This window comes from Rana temporaria, chromosome 7, assembly GCF_905171775.1.
Source record: "Rana temporaria chromosome 7, aRanTem1.1, whole genome shotgun sequence".
Lineage (NCBI taxonomy): Eukaryota > Metazoa > Chordata > Amphibia > Anura > Ranidae > Rana > Rana temporaria.
In genome coordinates this window covers 108,466,062-108,480,353 of record NC_053495.1, presented here as the reverse complement: position 1 = coordinate 108,480,353, position 14,292 = coordinate 108,466,062, and the positions used below count along the sequence as shown (strand labels likewise).

The window sequence follows — 14,292 nt, the reverse complement described above, 5'->3', positions numbered from 1 at the left end:
GTCTTAGTGACCGCACAAAACGTGAGGTAAAGTCTACTCAATGGCTACAGAAAGAGCAATGAACAAAAATTGTTGCTGACTTTGTGCGTTAGGACGTCACTGGCTGTATATTTGCTCTTAAAGTGGTTGTAAAGGATTTTTTATTTATTTTTTAATAACAGACATGTCTATACTTAACTGCTCTGTGTGTGAGGTCCCCCACCGGTGCTCTTGGCTCCTCCTCTCTTGCTGGTGTCCCCAATAGAAAACCAATTCTCATAGAGGCACTTAGACAGGCTTAGGGCTCTTTTACACGGGCGGACGGTATGTCCGCTTTTTCATTCATCCGTGTACAGATGAAAAAGGGACATACATTGGTCCCTATGAGATCGCGGGTGTCAGCAGATGAACATCCGCTGACACCCGATCTTGCCCGGTTCCGCATTCCTCCGATTCTGCAGGAAAACCCTATTTTTCCATCCGTCTGCGGACAGACAGTCCGTGTTCATCTGATCCCCTCATAGAGGAGAGCGGAGAAAAGACAGGGCGGTCCCTGCACAGTGTGAGGGGACCGCCCTGTCATCTGCCGGCTCAGCAAGGATCAACAGAGCGATCCCCGCTAAGCAAGCGGAGGTTCACGGGGTGGATCATTACTGATCCACCCCGTGTGAAAGGGCCCTTACTCCTAAGCCCTGCTGCAGCGTCTATTGACATAGACAGCAGGACTGAACCCCCTATAACACGCTATATCAAATCACTTTTAAAACCCCACAGAAAATGTGTCTGATCCAGAACCGAGGATACAGACAAAGGGCCAGATCCACAAAAACCTGGCGCAACTTAAAAAATCCCATTTAAGTTACACTGCCTTAAAATTTCTACCTAAGTGCCCGATCCACAAAGCACTTACCTAGAAATTTCAGGCTGTGTAACTTAAATCCGGCCGGCGCAAGGCGTTCCTATTCAAATGGGGCGAGTCCCATTTAAATGTGGCGCGCTCCCGCGCCGGCCGTACTGCGCATGCGCGAAGTTACGTTACGCCAAGTTTTGTGGATCGCGCCGGCTTAAAAAAGTTGCGTCGGGTTTAAAAAAAATAAATAAATTTGACAGCGGCGCTCGGCATGCATTCCTGAGGGAGAACTCCATGCCAATTTTCAAATAAAAAACCGGCATGGGTTCCCCCCCCAGGAGCATACCAGGCCCTTAGGTCTGTTATGGGTTGTAAGGAGACCCCCCCTACGCCAAAAAATCGACGTAGGGGGTCCCCCTACAATCCATACCAGACCCGTATCCAAAGCACGCTACCCGGCCGGCCAGGAATGGGAGTGGGGACGAGCGAGCGCCCCCCCCCCCCCTCCTGAGCCGTACCAGGCCGCATGCCCTCAACATGGGGGGGTTGGGTGCTCTGGGGCAGGGGGGCGCACTGCGGGCCCCCCCACCCCAGAGCACCCTGTCCCCATGTTGATGAGGACAGGACATCTTCCCGACAACCCTGGCCGTTGGTTGTCGGGGTCTTCGGGCGGGGTGCTTATCGGAATCTGGGAGTCCCCTCAAATAAGGGGGCCCCCAGATACCGGCCCCCCACCCTAAGTGAATGGATATGGGGTACATCGTACCCCTACCCATTCACCTGGAGGCAAAGTGATAGTTATTAAACACACAACACAAGGGTTTTTAAAATAATTTATTAGTCTGCTCCGGAGGCCCCCCCTGTCTTCTTTAGCTCTAATACCAGGGGGGGCTTCTTCTTCCGCTCTCCGGGGGTCTTCTCCGCTCTCCGGGGGTCTTCTCCGCTCTCCGGGGGGGGTTTCTTCTTCCGCTCTCCGGGGGGGTCTTCTCCGCTCTCCGGGGGTCTTCTTCTATCTTCGCCGCTCTTCTCTGTTGACTCGGCGCACCCCGGTTCTTCTGCAGCTGTCCGGTGCCTTCTCCTTCAGCGCTGGCTGCCTGCTATCTTCGTGTGTTAGCTCAATTACTAGCAGGCAGCCAGCGCGGTCTTCTGTGACGTCATCTTCTTCTCTTCTCTTCTTCTCCCTTCTTCCGATGTTGACTCGACGCCTCTTCTCACTGCAATGATGGAAGCGCGCCTTGCATCCCATTTATATAGGCATCACCGTCCCATCATGCTCCGGTAGGTTCCCACGTGGGTAGGCACCCACCACGTGGGTACCTACCGGAGCATGATGGGACGGTGATGCCTATATAAATGGGATGCAAGGCGCGCTTCCATCATTGCAGTGAGAAGAGGCGACGTGTCAACATCGGAAGAAGGGAGAAGAAGATGACGTCACAGAAGACCGCGCTGGCTGCCTGCTAGTAATTGAGCTAACACACGAAGATAGCAGGCAGCCAGCGCTGAAGGAGAAGGCACCGGACAGCTGCAGAAGAACCGGGGTGCGCCGAGTCAACAGCAGAGAGCGGCAAAGATAGAAGAAGACCCCCGGAGAGCGGAGAAGACCCCCCCCGGAGAGCGGAAGAAGAAACCCCCCCCGGAGAGCGGAGAAGACCCCCCCGGAGAGCGGAGAAGACCCCCGGAGAGCGGAAGAAGAAGCCCCCCTGGTATTAGAGCTAAAGAAGACAGGGGGGCCTCCGGAGCAGACTAATAAATTATTTTAAAAACCCTTGTGTTGTGTGTTTAATAACTATCACTTTGCCTCCAGGTGAATGGGTAGGGGTACGATGTACCCCATATCCATTCACTTAGGGTGGGGGGCCGGTATCTGGGGGCCCCCTTATTTGAGGGGACTCCCAGATTCCGATAAGCACCCCGCCCGCAGACCCCGACAACCAACGGCCAGGGTTGTCGGGAAGAGGTCCTGTCCTCATCAACATGCAGTACCGCATCCGCCGCTGGGGGCATTTCGAGTCGAAATGCCGTTTCTAGTATGCAAATTAGCACTTAAGGCGATCCACAAAGCTTTCCAGCTTCCTTTTTGCGCCGTAAGTGTTATTTTGCAAGTGTAAAATTAGGGCTGGTTCTACAAAGTGTAAACTAGTCACACCTTGCAAAAGCCCATTCCAGCGACGGCATTTGGTATGCTTTCCCGAGGGAGAACTCCACGGCAATTTGTAAAAACAAAACCGGCATGGGTTCCCCCCCAGGAGCATACCAGGCCCTTAGGTCTGGTATGGGTTGTAAGGGGACCCCCCCTACGCCGAAAAATCGACGTAGGGGGTCCCCCTACAATCCATACCAGACCCGTATCCAAAGCACGCTACCCGGCCGGTCAGGAATGGGAGTGGGGACGAGCGAGCGTCCCCCCCCTCCTGAGCCGTGCCAGGCCGCATGCCCTCAACATGGGGGGGTTGGGTGCTCTGGGGCAGGGGGGCGCACTACGGGCCCCCCCACCCCAGAGCACCCTGTCCCCATGTTGATGAGGACAGGACCTCTTCCCGACAACCCTTGCCATTGGTTGTCGGGGTCTGTGGGCGGAGGCTTATCGGAATCTGGGAGTCCCCTTTAATAAGGGGGCCCCCAGATACCGGCCCCCCACCCTAAGTGAATGGATATGGGGTACATCGTACCCCTATCCATTCACCTGTAGGCAAAAAGTAAAAGTTAATAAACACACAACACAAGGCTTTTTAAAATATTTTATTATTCTGCTCCGGAGGCCCCCCCTGTCTTCGTTACTAGCTCAATTAGCAGGGGGGGGCTTCTTCTTCCGCTCTCCGGGGGTCTTCCGCTCTCCGGGGGTCTTCCACTCTCCGGGGGTCTTCTCCGCTCTCCGGGGGGGCTTCTCCGGACTCCGGGGGGCTTCTTCCATCTTCTCCCCTCTTCCACTGTTGACTCGGCGAACCCCGGTTCTTCTGCAGATGTCCGGTGCCTTCTTCTTCAGCGCTGGCTGCCTGCTATGTTTGTGTGTTAGCTCAATTTCTAACAGGCAGCCAGCGCGGTCTTCTGTGGCGTCAGGGTCTTCTGTTCTTCTCCCCTCTTCCGATGTTGCCTCGTCGCCTGTTGTCGCTGTAATGATGGAAGCGCGCCTTGCATCCCATTTATATAGGCATCACCGTCCCATCATGCTCCGGCAGGTACCCACGTGGTGGGTGCCTACCCACGTGCACCCACCACGTGGGTACCTACCGGAGCATGATGGGACGGTGATGCCTATATAAATGGGATGCAAGGCGCGCTTCCATCATTGCAGTGAGAAGAGGCGACGTGTCAACATCGGAAGAAGGGAGAAGAAGATGACGTCACAGAAGACCGCGCTGGCTGCCTGCTAGTAATTGAGCTAACACACGAAGATAGCAGGCAGCCAGCGCTGAAGGAGAAGGCACCGGACAGCTGCAGAAGAACCGGGGTGCGCCGAGTCAACAGCAGAGAGCGGCAAAGATAGAAGAAGACCCCCGGAGAGCGGAGAAGACCCCCCCCCGGAGAGCGGAAGAAGAAACCCCCCCCGGAGAGCGGAGAAGACCCCCCCGGAGAGCGGAGAAGACCCCCGGAGAGCGGAAGAAGAAGCCCCCCTGGTATTAGAGCTAAAGAAGACAGGGGGGCCTCCGGAGCAGACTAATAAATTATTTTAAAAACCCTTGTGTTGTGTGTTTAATAACTATCACTTTGCCTCCAGGTGAATGGGTAGGGGTACGATGTACCCCATATCCATTCACTTAGGGTGGGGGGCCGGTATCTGGGGGCCCCCTTATTTGAGGGGACTCCCAGATTCCGATAAGCACCCCGCCCGCAGACCCCGACAACCAACGGCCAGGGTTGTCGGGAAGAGGTCCTGTCCTCATCAACATGGGGACAGGGTGCTCTGGGGTGGGGGGGCCCGCAGTGCGCCCCCCTGCCCCAGAGCACCCAACCCCCCCATGTTGAGGGCATGCGGCCTGGTACGGCTCAGGAGGGGGGGGCGCTCGCTCGTCCCCACTCCCATTCCTGGCCGGCCGGGTAGCGTGCTTTGGATACGGGTCTGGTATGGATTGTAGGGGGACCCCCTACGTCGATTTTTCGGCGTAGGGGGGTCTCCTTACAACCCATAACAGACCTAAGGGCCTGGTATGCTCCTGGGGGGGGAACCCATGCCGGTTTTGATTTTACAAATTGCCGTGGAGTTCTCCCTCAGGAATGCATGCCGAGCGCCGCTGTCAAATTTATTTATTTTTTTACATGGTGTGACTAACTTTCCACTTTGTAAAACCAGCCCTAGTTTTACACTTGCAAACTAAAACTTACGGCGAAAAAACGAAGCTGAAAAGCTTTGTGGATCGCCCTAAGTGCTAATTTTCATACTAGAAGCGGCATTTCGACTCAAAATGCCCCCAGCGGCGGATGCGGTACTGCATCCTAAGATCCGGCAGTGTAATTCAATTACACATGCCGGATCTTCTGCCTAACTTTGGAAAACTGCTTCTGTGGATCAGTTCCAAAATTAGGACAAGGGATACGATGGAGTAACAGCAGTTACTCCGTCGTATCTCTTTTGTGGATCTGGCCCAAAGTTCCTGTAGTCTATTTGGGGAAAAACAAAACAAAACAATCACGACAAGGGCAGAGCCAAACCCACACAATATAGAGATAACAAAAAACAGAGTAATAAAGTGAAAGGACACTTAGCTTTAAATCAGAACAAATAATGTAAGCCAGGAAGGTATATACACGACACAGCCAACAGCAGAGGACATATATATATATATATATATATATATATATATATATATATATATATATATATATATATACACACACACACACAGTATATATATATATATATATATATATATATATATCTGTACTCATATACAGTGACTGTCAGGATCTTCAGGAAACAGGGCTTACTCCCATAGTCAAAATTCAAACGTCAAGTGAGATGCATTGGGACTTATGATACCATCAGAGGCACCTAAGAAGCAACTAAGAAAATTGCACCAGTCCTCATAATGCCGCTATATGGCAGGCAAGTACCCTGAGATCTTAAATGAGAAATTTAATTAACAGCTAAACAGTCTTACAGAACAGCAGCAACCAAGTCTAGGCTGGAAGGTGTGACACTGGGCTGATAAATGAACATTACTACAGATATATGGCTGAAGAAGGGATTGTCTGACCATTGTCATGGTAGCACGTAAACCACGTTTCCTGCAAACAGGCACAGATAAGAACAGGAACAAGGAGATCAGAGATTGGCAATAATGTGAGAACAGAAGCCTCACTAAGGCTCAATGGATCCAAGGAAGAGGCTCCAGGTCTGTTTCTGGTAGAAGGTGCCTCCGTTGTCTTCGTTTGCGGAAAAGGAGCCCCAATGGGAGCAAGATCTGCAGTCAGCCAGTCCGGAACAGTCATCGGGACGGTATTGATAAATCTGAAAGCATCCAGAAGTTGATCTGGATCATTCAAGAAGAAGCTCTCATTTTGTAGATGTATAGTGAGGCCAAACCGGTAACGCCACACATAAGTACGGTCACACTCTCTGATTGTATCCAGTAAGGGTCGGATTTGGCAGCGCATAAAGAGAGTTCTACGAGAAAGATCCTGGAGTAGCCAAATAGTAACACTTTCAAATTGCAGGGGCCCTCTGTTTCAGGCCCATGTCATGCTCTCTTTCACTGTAAAAACATTTACTCGGCAGAGCACATCTCTACGCTGCGTACGCTCAGCACCTCCAGGAGCATTGACACAACGTACCCTGTAAATCTCTAAAGAAGAAGAAACAAGTTTGCAGAGGAGATCATTAAATATATCAATGACCACGTGCCTGAGATCTGCTGGGCTAGTAACATCAGGGAGCACCCTTATCTGAATGTTATTGCGCCTATGGCAATTTTCCAAATTATCATGCTACAAACGTATGCGATTCAGGGTAGCTGTTTGACTATGGAGGGTCTCAAGTGTCTTTATCCTCTGTAATATGGAGTCCCTATCCACAGACAGAGTATTAACTTTTTGCTCAAGAGTAGATACTGACTGCTTCACTTCAGTCAAATCCTGTCTGAGAGAGGAATCAGTGATAGTGACAATATTGTCCAAATACTAGGAGGGAGAGCTGGATGGCCAACATTTGAGCAGGGGAGAGTATAGAACGCGTTGCTGCAGTTATGGCTGTGCCACTCTCTGACCCCCCCTGCAAAGTCACTGAGACTTGCAGGGCAGTAACTCCAGGACACCCGACAGGCTGGAAGCAGGGGGTGATGCAGCCCATACAAGAGCCTCTGAACAGGGGAAAGATAGTCCTACCTGAGGCTGAGAAGCTGCAGGAGCCATACCATCATGCAAGTGGATGTCCCTGAAGGCCGAACAGGTTCGCCGGGCTGTAGTAGAAAAGAAAGACTCAATGTCAGCCGTCGATGTGAAATTGCGGTTATCCTTCTGCGGATAGCATTTGGAAATGGATCAGGTAGATGGTAAACCCACAATCCCCTGACTTTGCCAAGGTGGGTACGGAGCTCTTTCTCCACACGTCCTTAATTCTCCCAAGTGTGAATGAATGAAGGGTACAGTCACGCAAATAGGTAAAGAGAAACAATCCTCACAATATACATCTATCATCAATTATGTTGTTCATTAATGCATATCCATTTAAATTGTGATGAACAATGCCCAAGGCCTGTCAAAAGGAATTAACCCCACCAATTAATGGATGCATCTGCTCCCAGTACTGACTTGCACTGCATGACATCTTCCTGGATCATGTTGATTAAAGTACACAAAGTAACATGGTGTACCAGATGAATTCATTGACCAAAAGAGAGCACAGCCCTATTTGATCAATGTCATTGCCAGGATATTTTCATGTGGCCGTATTTAATTTGTGATGTCATGCTATCCCTGCCTCATTGTTTACATGGCTGGGGATGGGCAACATCTCTGGTTGCTTAGGACATGGCAGGTTCCAGCACCTATCATTTATACTACATATGATGTTTGACTCCCACCAAATGGATTAAAAGTTTAGCACTTTTGCAAACATTCGAACAGCCAAAGGTCAGTCTGAACTTGTGTTTGGATAAAAGTTTGAACTTCCCTAGAAAAAAAATCAGATTCAGTGCTTAACAAATATGTCCCTATTGTAATAATATTTGTCTACATAGAGACTAACAAAATCATTAGCTTGGTGAATGGCAAACAAATACATGCAGTGTAAAGACATAGAAGTCCTAAATTTGGCCCACTAAACAGCCCACTAAACAGCCACAATGGGAAGCTTACCAGGAATCATATATAGCATGTAGTAATAAAGGTCAGCACAGAGCAACCTCAATTGTATTTTTACTGTGCAACAACTTCTTTCTCACTGTGTAAGTGCAATATTATGTTATAAAAAATCTGATATTTGAGGTTTCACACTACGTGGAGTGTTCAGTCTCTTGCTTTTTTTCTGAGCATGTGTGGAGATGTGTAAGTGGACGGAGGACGCCTATGTGTATTAGTTTCTTTAGCCAACTGTTCAGTCCGTTGGAGGAAGTTGAAAGCTTTGCTTTGTGCTGACCATTATTACCACATGCAGTATATGACTCTTCTGTATTAAAGAGAGTCATATTGTTCTGGTAAGCCTCTTGTTGTGGTTGCTTGGTGGTGGAGATCCTTTATGGTGTGGGAACATAACTTTGGACAGTTCTTATACACTTACATATACCCTGAATATTTATAAGCCTTTCATTATCTACCAGTAAATAAATATAAGAGTGAATCAAGCAACATCATCTATCCAATATACTGTATATGTCATGACACCATGACCAAGTCACACCCTGTTTGGAACAATGTAACTATTCAAATCATTGTGCCTCAAGTCTCACCAATTTAAAAAAAAAGGTTCCTGTACTTTTCTGCAATTTAATTGTGACTTGCATTGGCTTCTGTTAAATTAAGTTGTAAGCCACAATGAAATCCCACATCAAAATTGCACTGATCAACAAAACAAATGATATTGCATGAAATAATGATCCTTGTGTACATTTTTATATTTTAGAATGATCTTCATAGAGCGATACAGAGAACACAATCTGCAATGTTTAATCAAGTATTAATTTTGATATCCACCTTACTATGCCTAATTTTTACATGGTAAGTCAGTTTCAGTTGTCTGTCATTTATATTTCAGCATTTTATAGGAAACACCACAATAACCAATTCTAATGCTCCGTACACACGATCGGTTCGTCTGATGAAAATAACCGTTTTCATCAGACGAACCAATTGTGTTTAGTCCCCATCGTTTTTTTTCCCCGTCAGTGAAAAAAATTAGAACCTGTTTTAAAATTATCTGATAGTTAAAAAACCGATAGAAAAAAAACGATCCTCTGTGGGGAAATCTCAGAATCAAGTCGACGCATGCTCGGGAGCATTGAACTTAATTTTTCTCAGCACGTCGTTGTGTTTTACGTCACCACGTTTTGACACAATCGTTTTTTTAACAGATGGTGTGTAGGCAAGACTGATGAAAGTCATCTTCATCGGATATCCGATGAAAAAATCCATCAGACTGTTTTCATTGGATGAACCGATCGTGTGTACAGGGCATAAGGGAGCACTCAGAACTTTGGTTTTGATTAAAATATGGAACATTATAGTCTCATACAAATTGAGGTTCCTAAAGACTTAATATACTGTACATTATGTTTAATATGTTGTTCCTTTGTTTAGTGTCTGGTCTAGGTTTTATAATTGCATTACTTCAGTGAAATCAGTTTAAGGTACACCTGCTGAGCACTTATTTTAAATCTTAGTTGCCTGGCTGTCATGCCTACCCCTATAGGTTTAAAACGTAATCTCTGAGCTACAAATATTCTGACTTTTCAATGATTTTAATACTTGTTCTTAGTAGCTCAGATAATATTGAAAACCAGTAGGCAATAAAACAGCCACTAGAATTATCAAAAAGACATCAACTAATTTTGTGCAATAATTGCAGAGGAGAAAGATTTGTCACCTGTCATGTTTTTATGGCTGTCTGTGCCCCTGTTAGGGAGGTTCACCCTTTATATTTGTCATGTTTATGTACTGTATATTGTATATCACTAAAAGTTACAGTAAAAGACAATAAAAAAAAAAGTGATTTCATTAGCTTATTCTGGCCAGGCATAGAGGTCTCACAAGGGATAAATCGCTTCACAACAATCAGGGTCAGGATATTTACTCTATCCAAAATTGAAAACAATATGTGTTGTCGTTAGTCCTACTTTAATGATACACTAACACTGGTTTATTGCCCATTATACTGTACATGCTATAATGCATAAAGGTTGGAATAATTGCGGCTACTCTACATAAAAAAAAAAAAAACCTTTGGGTTTTTTGGGTTCAAACAGAACCCAAACTATCTGATACTGGTAGTTCAAACAGTCAAGTTTCATACTTGTTTAACCACTAGAGGCCCGCGCTATAGCCAAATGACGGCCACAGCGCAGACCCCTGCAGGGGGTGTGCGGTGCTGTGATCACTCGGGTGATTAGAAACGTGTAAGGGGATGGTCCCGGCCCCTTATTGGGTGATCAGCTGTCAGCCAGTGACAGCTGATCACATGATGTAAACAAAGGATCGGTAATCTTTTTTTTTTCTCCTCATGCTGACAGCGTGAGGAGAATAAAATCCAATCACCGGCTTGTGTACAAGGGACATCGATCCCGAAGAGGAAGGAGGCAATTCTGCCTCATCTGTGCCCACCTGCAAGTGCCACCTGCCACCTGTGCCCGTGCCACCTGCCATTGCCATCTGCCAGTACCCACAATGCCACCTATCAATGCCCACAAGTGCCACCTTTCAATGCCCACCAGTGGTGCCAATCAGTGCTTCATCAGTCCCATCTAGTAATGTTTCATATTAGTGTAACCTACCAGTACCGATCAGTGCCCATTATTGCCACCCATCAGTGCCACTTATTAGTGCCACTTCTCATTGCCCACCAGTGCCACCTATCAATGCCCTTCAGTGCCACCCAGCAGTGCCACCTCTCAGTGCCCACCAGTGCCGCCTATCAGTGCCCACCTTGTCCCCTATAAACATGGGGACAAGGTGCTTTGGCAGGGGAGAGCTTCCTGCCCCAAAGCCCCCCATGTTGAGGGCATGTGACCTTATATGGTTCAGGAGCTGACCTGTTGGGCTACATGCTCGGATAAGGGTCTGGTATGGATTTTGGGGGGACTCCACGCCCTTTTTTTCTGTGATTTTTTTCTGTCTTTACATTCAGATGAGATGAGACTCATTGGTTGTTAAGGACATGGCAGCCAACTGCTCCTTAACATCCATGACAGTTATTGGTTGTTAAGGAAGCTGGCAACTGCCTGCTCCTTAACAACCAGTTAAAATCGTACACATTCCTTAAATACTGCATGCACCGAAACCTGTTATTGTGGCAAATAAAGATTAAACAGATTTGATAAATATTCCTGGTGCTAGGGATGAGCCCTTGGTGTGGTCTGAACCTAGGTTCAGACCGAACTGTGGCTGTTCGGTTGTGGGCACCCCTGTTCAACATAAGTCAAGCATTATTTATAGAAGTGGTATCTCTACTGCTTTTATATATATATATATATATATATATATATATATATATATATATATATATATATATATATATATGACAGCTTTCCACTGTCAATGGTTCCTAGGAAAGCAGCAGGTGCAGTCATTAGGTGAGTAGTAACATTGTGTGCACTGGATCTATTGGGTTTTAAATGTTGCCTAATCAGAGGGCAGCAGGCACCAAGATTAATAAAGGATTTTCAATGAGGGACATTTTTTTTAATTTATATATTTTTAATTTGTAAAACATTTGGGTGTCATTAACCACTTAACCCCCGGACCATATTGCTGTTTAAAGACCAGAGCACTTTTTGCGATTCGGCACTGCATCGCTTTAACTGACAATTGCGCGGTCGTGCGACGTGGCTCCCAAACAAAATTGGCGTCCTTTTTTCCCCACAAATAGAGCTTTCTTTTGGTGGTATTTGATCACCTCTGCGTTTTTTAGTTTTTGCGCTATAAACAAAAATATTGCGACAATTTTGAAAAAAATGAATATTTTTTACTTTTTGCTATAATAAATATCCCCCAAAATATATATATAAAAAAAAACATTTTTTTTCCTCAGTTTAGGCCGATACGTATTCTTCTACATATTTTTCGTAAAAAAAAAAATAAGCGTTTATTGATTGGTTTGTGCGAAAGTTATAGCGTTTACAAAATAGGGGGTATTTTTATGGCCTTTTTTATTAATATTTTTTTTTTACAAGTAATGGCGGCGATCAGCGATTTTTTTTCGGTACTGGGACATTATGGCGGACACTTCGGACACTTTTGACACATTTTTGGGACCATTGGCAATTTTATAGCGATCAGTGCTATAAAATGCATTGGATTACTATAAAAATGCCACTGGCAGTGAAGGGGTCGGGGAAGGGGTTAAGTATGAAATTTTCCCAGTGGGGTTTTTAGGCAGCTCAAGTAATGAGTTAGAATGCAATGTGTAAAAAAGGTTTATTGGGAATAACACATACAAAAGGAGGGATGGGGGGTATGGTTAAGACATAAGTTGCGGTAATACAAAAGGCATTAAAATTCCATAACTTTTTACAGCACACAACAGGTAATTATACAGCTTGATAAGGGTAAACATAGCATATATAAAAATAGATCCTCACACGTTTCGACCCTAAAGGTCTTCTTCAGAGGTTTTAGTTGTGACTGAAAAGACAATTGCAAGAAATTATTTATTAATTATATGTTTATATCAACTGTCCCCCGTCCTGTCTGTATATGGGCACTAGTAAAATAGAGGGGGGAGAGAAAAGATAAATGCACATAAAAATAATGCGAAAAAAATTAAAAGTAGATATCGAAATCTCTTTACCAAGTAGAAGAGTATGGAACAGTCCAAAAAAAGCTTCATCGTCGCAACAAAGGAGGTCCAGCTGGTTCCCTGGATGATGTTCCAACCTCAAGGTGCCCCCACACAGGTGTCCCAAAGGGTTGCTGAGTGATCATGTGTGACTCTACAGGGGGTCACCGGATGGGGGGCGACGCCGGACAAAATGATGGATAGTAAGGGAGAGAGCGGAGGGGGGGGGAGTTTTGGCCTGCAGTAAAGTAATTAAAGGCATTCGTAAATTAGATTTTAGTAGTGTGTATGTATATATATATATATATATATATATATATATATATATATATATATATATAATTTTTTTTTTTTTTTTTTTTTTTTTTTTCATAAAACACATCTTGTATTAATTGATTGGATCCCATTAATAGCCAGCCCTGACAGATCCCACAACTTAAATCAATTGAAAATAAATAAGACTAAATATGTAGATTTCTTGTATTAAGTGATTGTGTCACGTGGGTTGAATTTAATTTAATTGAGAGATACTAAATGTGAGAATGTGAAGAAGCAGTGAAAGAGTGAGAGGGCGGAAGGGTGAAGACATGGTGAAATAGAGAGTGATCAAGTGCAGGTGCATAAGAAGCTGGGGGAAAGGGAGGTGGAAGGAGAGAGGAAGTGAGAGTGGGAATGAGGGAGGGGGACATGAAGAGAGAAAATGGATGGGGTGAAAAGGGACAGAATGAAGTGTGTGTGATGAGCTGGAGTGAGCAGGGTTAACCAACAGATGAGGGCGGTGTGTGTAAGGAAAAGGAAAAGAAAAAGGAGGAAAAGTGAGGAAGGTGGAGAGAGGGGAAGATAAGGGACAGACAGGGGGGAAGGAAAAGGAAAGACAAGCAATAAAGGCATGTAAGTGAGTGATGAATGAGTGTGATGAATGAGTAAAAAAAAGGACTAGTAAAAGGCGGAAAAATGTGAAACAGAACACTGAAAAACAAATGCTGCAAATGAAAAGGAGAGGGAGGTGATGTGGTTGCAATGTGTGGATGGGAAATAAGAATAAAATGTGAGGAGGAAGTGAGAGTGGGAAAAAGGAAATGATATGCAAGCAAGAATGACGTAAGTGGAGAAATATAAATATGAAAGAGTGTTACCTTGGTTGTCACAAAGTAGTGAAACAATCTTTAGAGTATGGACAAAAGATTCAATAAAGACCAAGTTTCAAGGAAAAGAAACATTGGAATTTAGTGATAGCAGGTTCCCAACCTGCAATTAATGAGAAGGGATTGATTAAGATAAATTACCAGCATAAGGTGGATTAAGGATGAAGGTAGCTAGGTATAAGCTTACCCTGAGGGGATAGTGTCCGCTCTCCTGGAGATACCAAGGTCCTCTGGGAGAGTAACATTGGGCTGGGGAATTTATAATGGTCCTAATTAGTGGCCAAGCACGGTATACGCCCCCCTCCCTTTTTAACCCCCATGGTGATAGGGATTCTCTCCCAACCCACACCTGCCTAGCGTCACCAATCCGCCACAGGCGGATCACTGGAGTGATC

General features: G+C 45.7%; 1 protein-coding gene and 1 long non-coding RNA gene across 2 annotated transcripts in view; one reads left to right on the top strand and one right to left on the bottom strand.

Moving 5' to 3' along the window:
• KCNT2 (potassium sodium-activated channel subfamily T member 2) overlaps positions 1–14,292 on the top strand; it is a 1,265,156-nt gene that overhangs the window by 410,499 nt on the left and 840,365 nt on the right. Inside the window, exon 8 of the mRNA XM_040359820.1 lies at positions 8,886–8,980. Within this exon, the coding sequence (XP_040215754.1) occupies positions 8,886–8,980 (95 nt within the window). The remainder of the gene's footprint in view (positions 1–8,885; positions 8,981–14,292) is intronic.
• Positions 12,375–14,123, bottom strand: LOC120945565. The gene is made up of 4 exons (XR_005750598.1): positions 14,085–14,123; positions 13,889–14,000; positions 12,765–12,990; positions 12,375–12,598 (listed from the first exon to the last, which is right to left on the bottom strand). It is a non-coding gene; the product is annotated as an uncharacterized LOC120945565 (long non-coding RNA).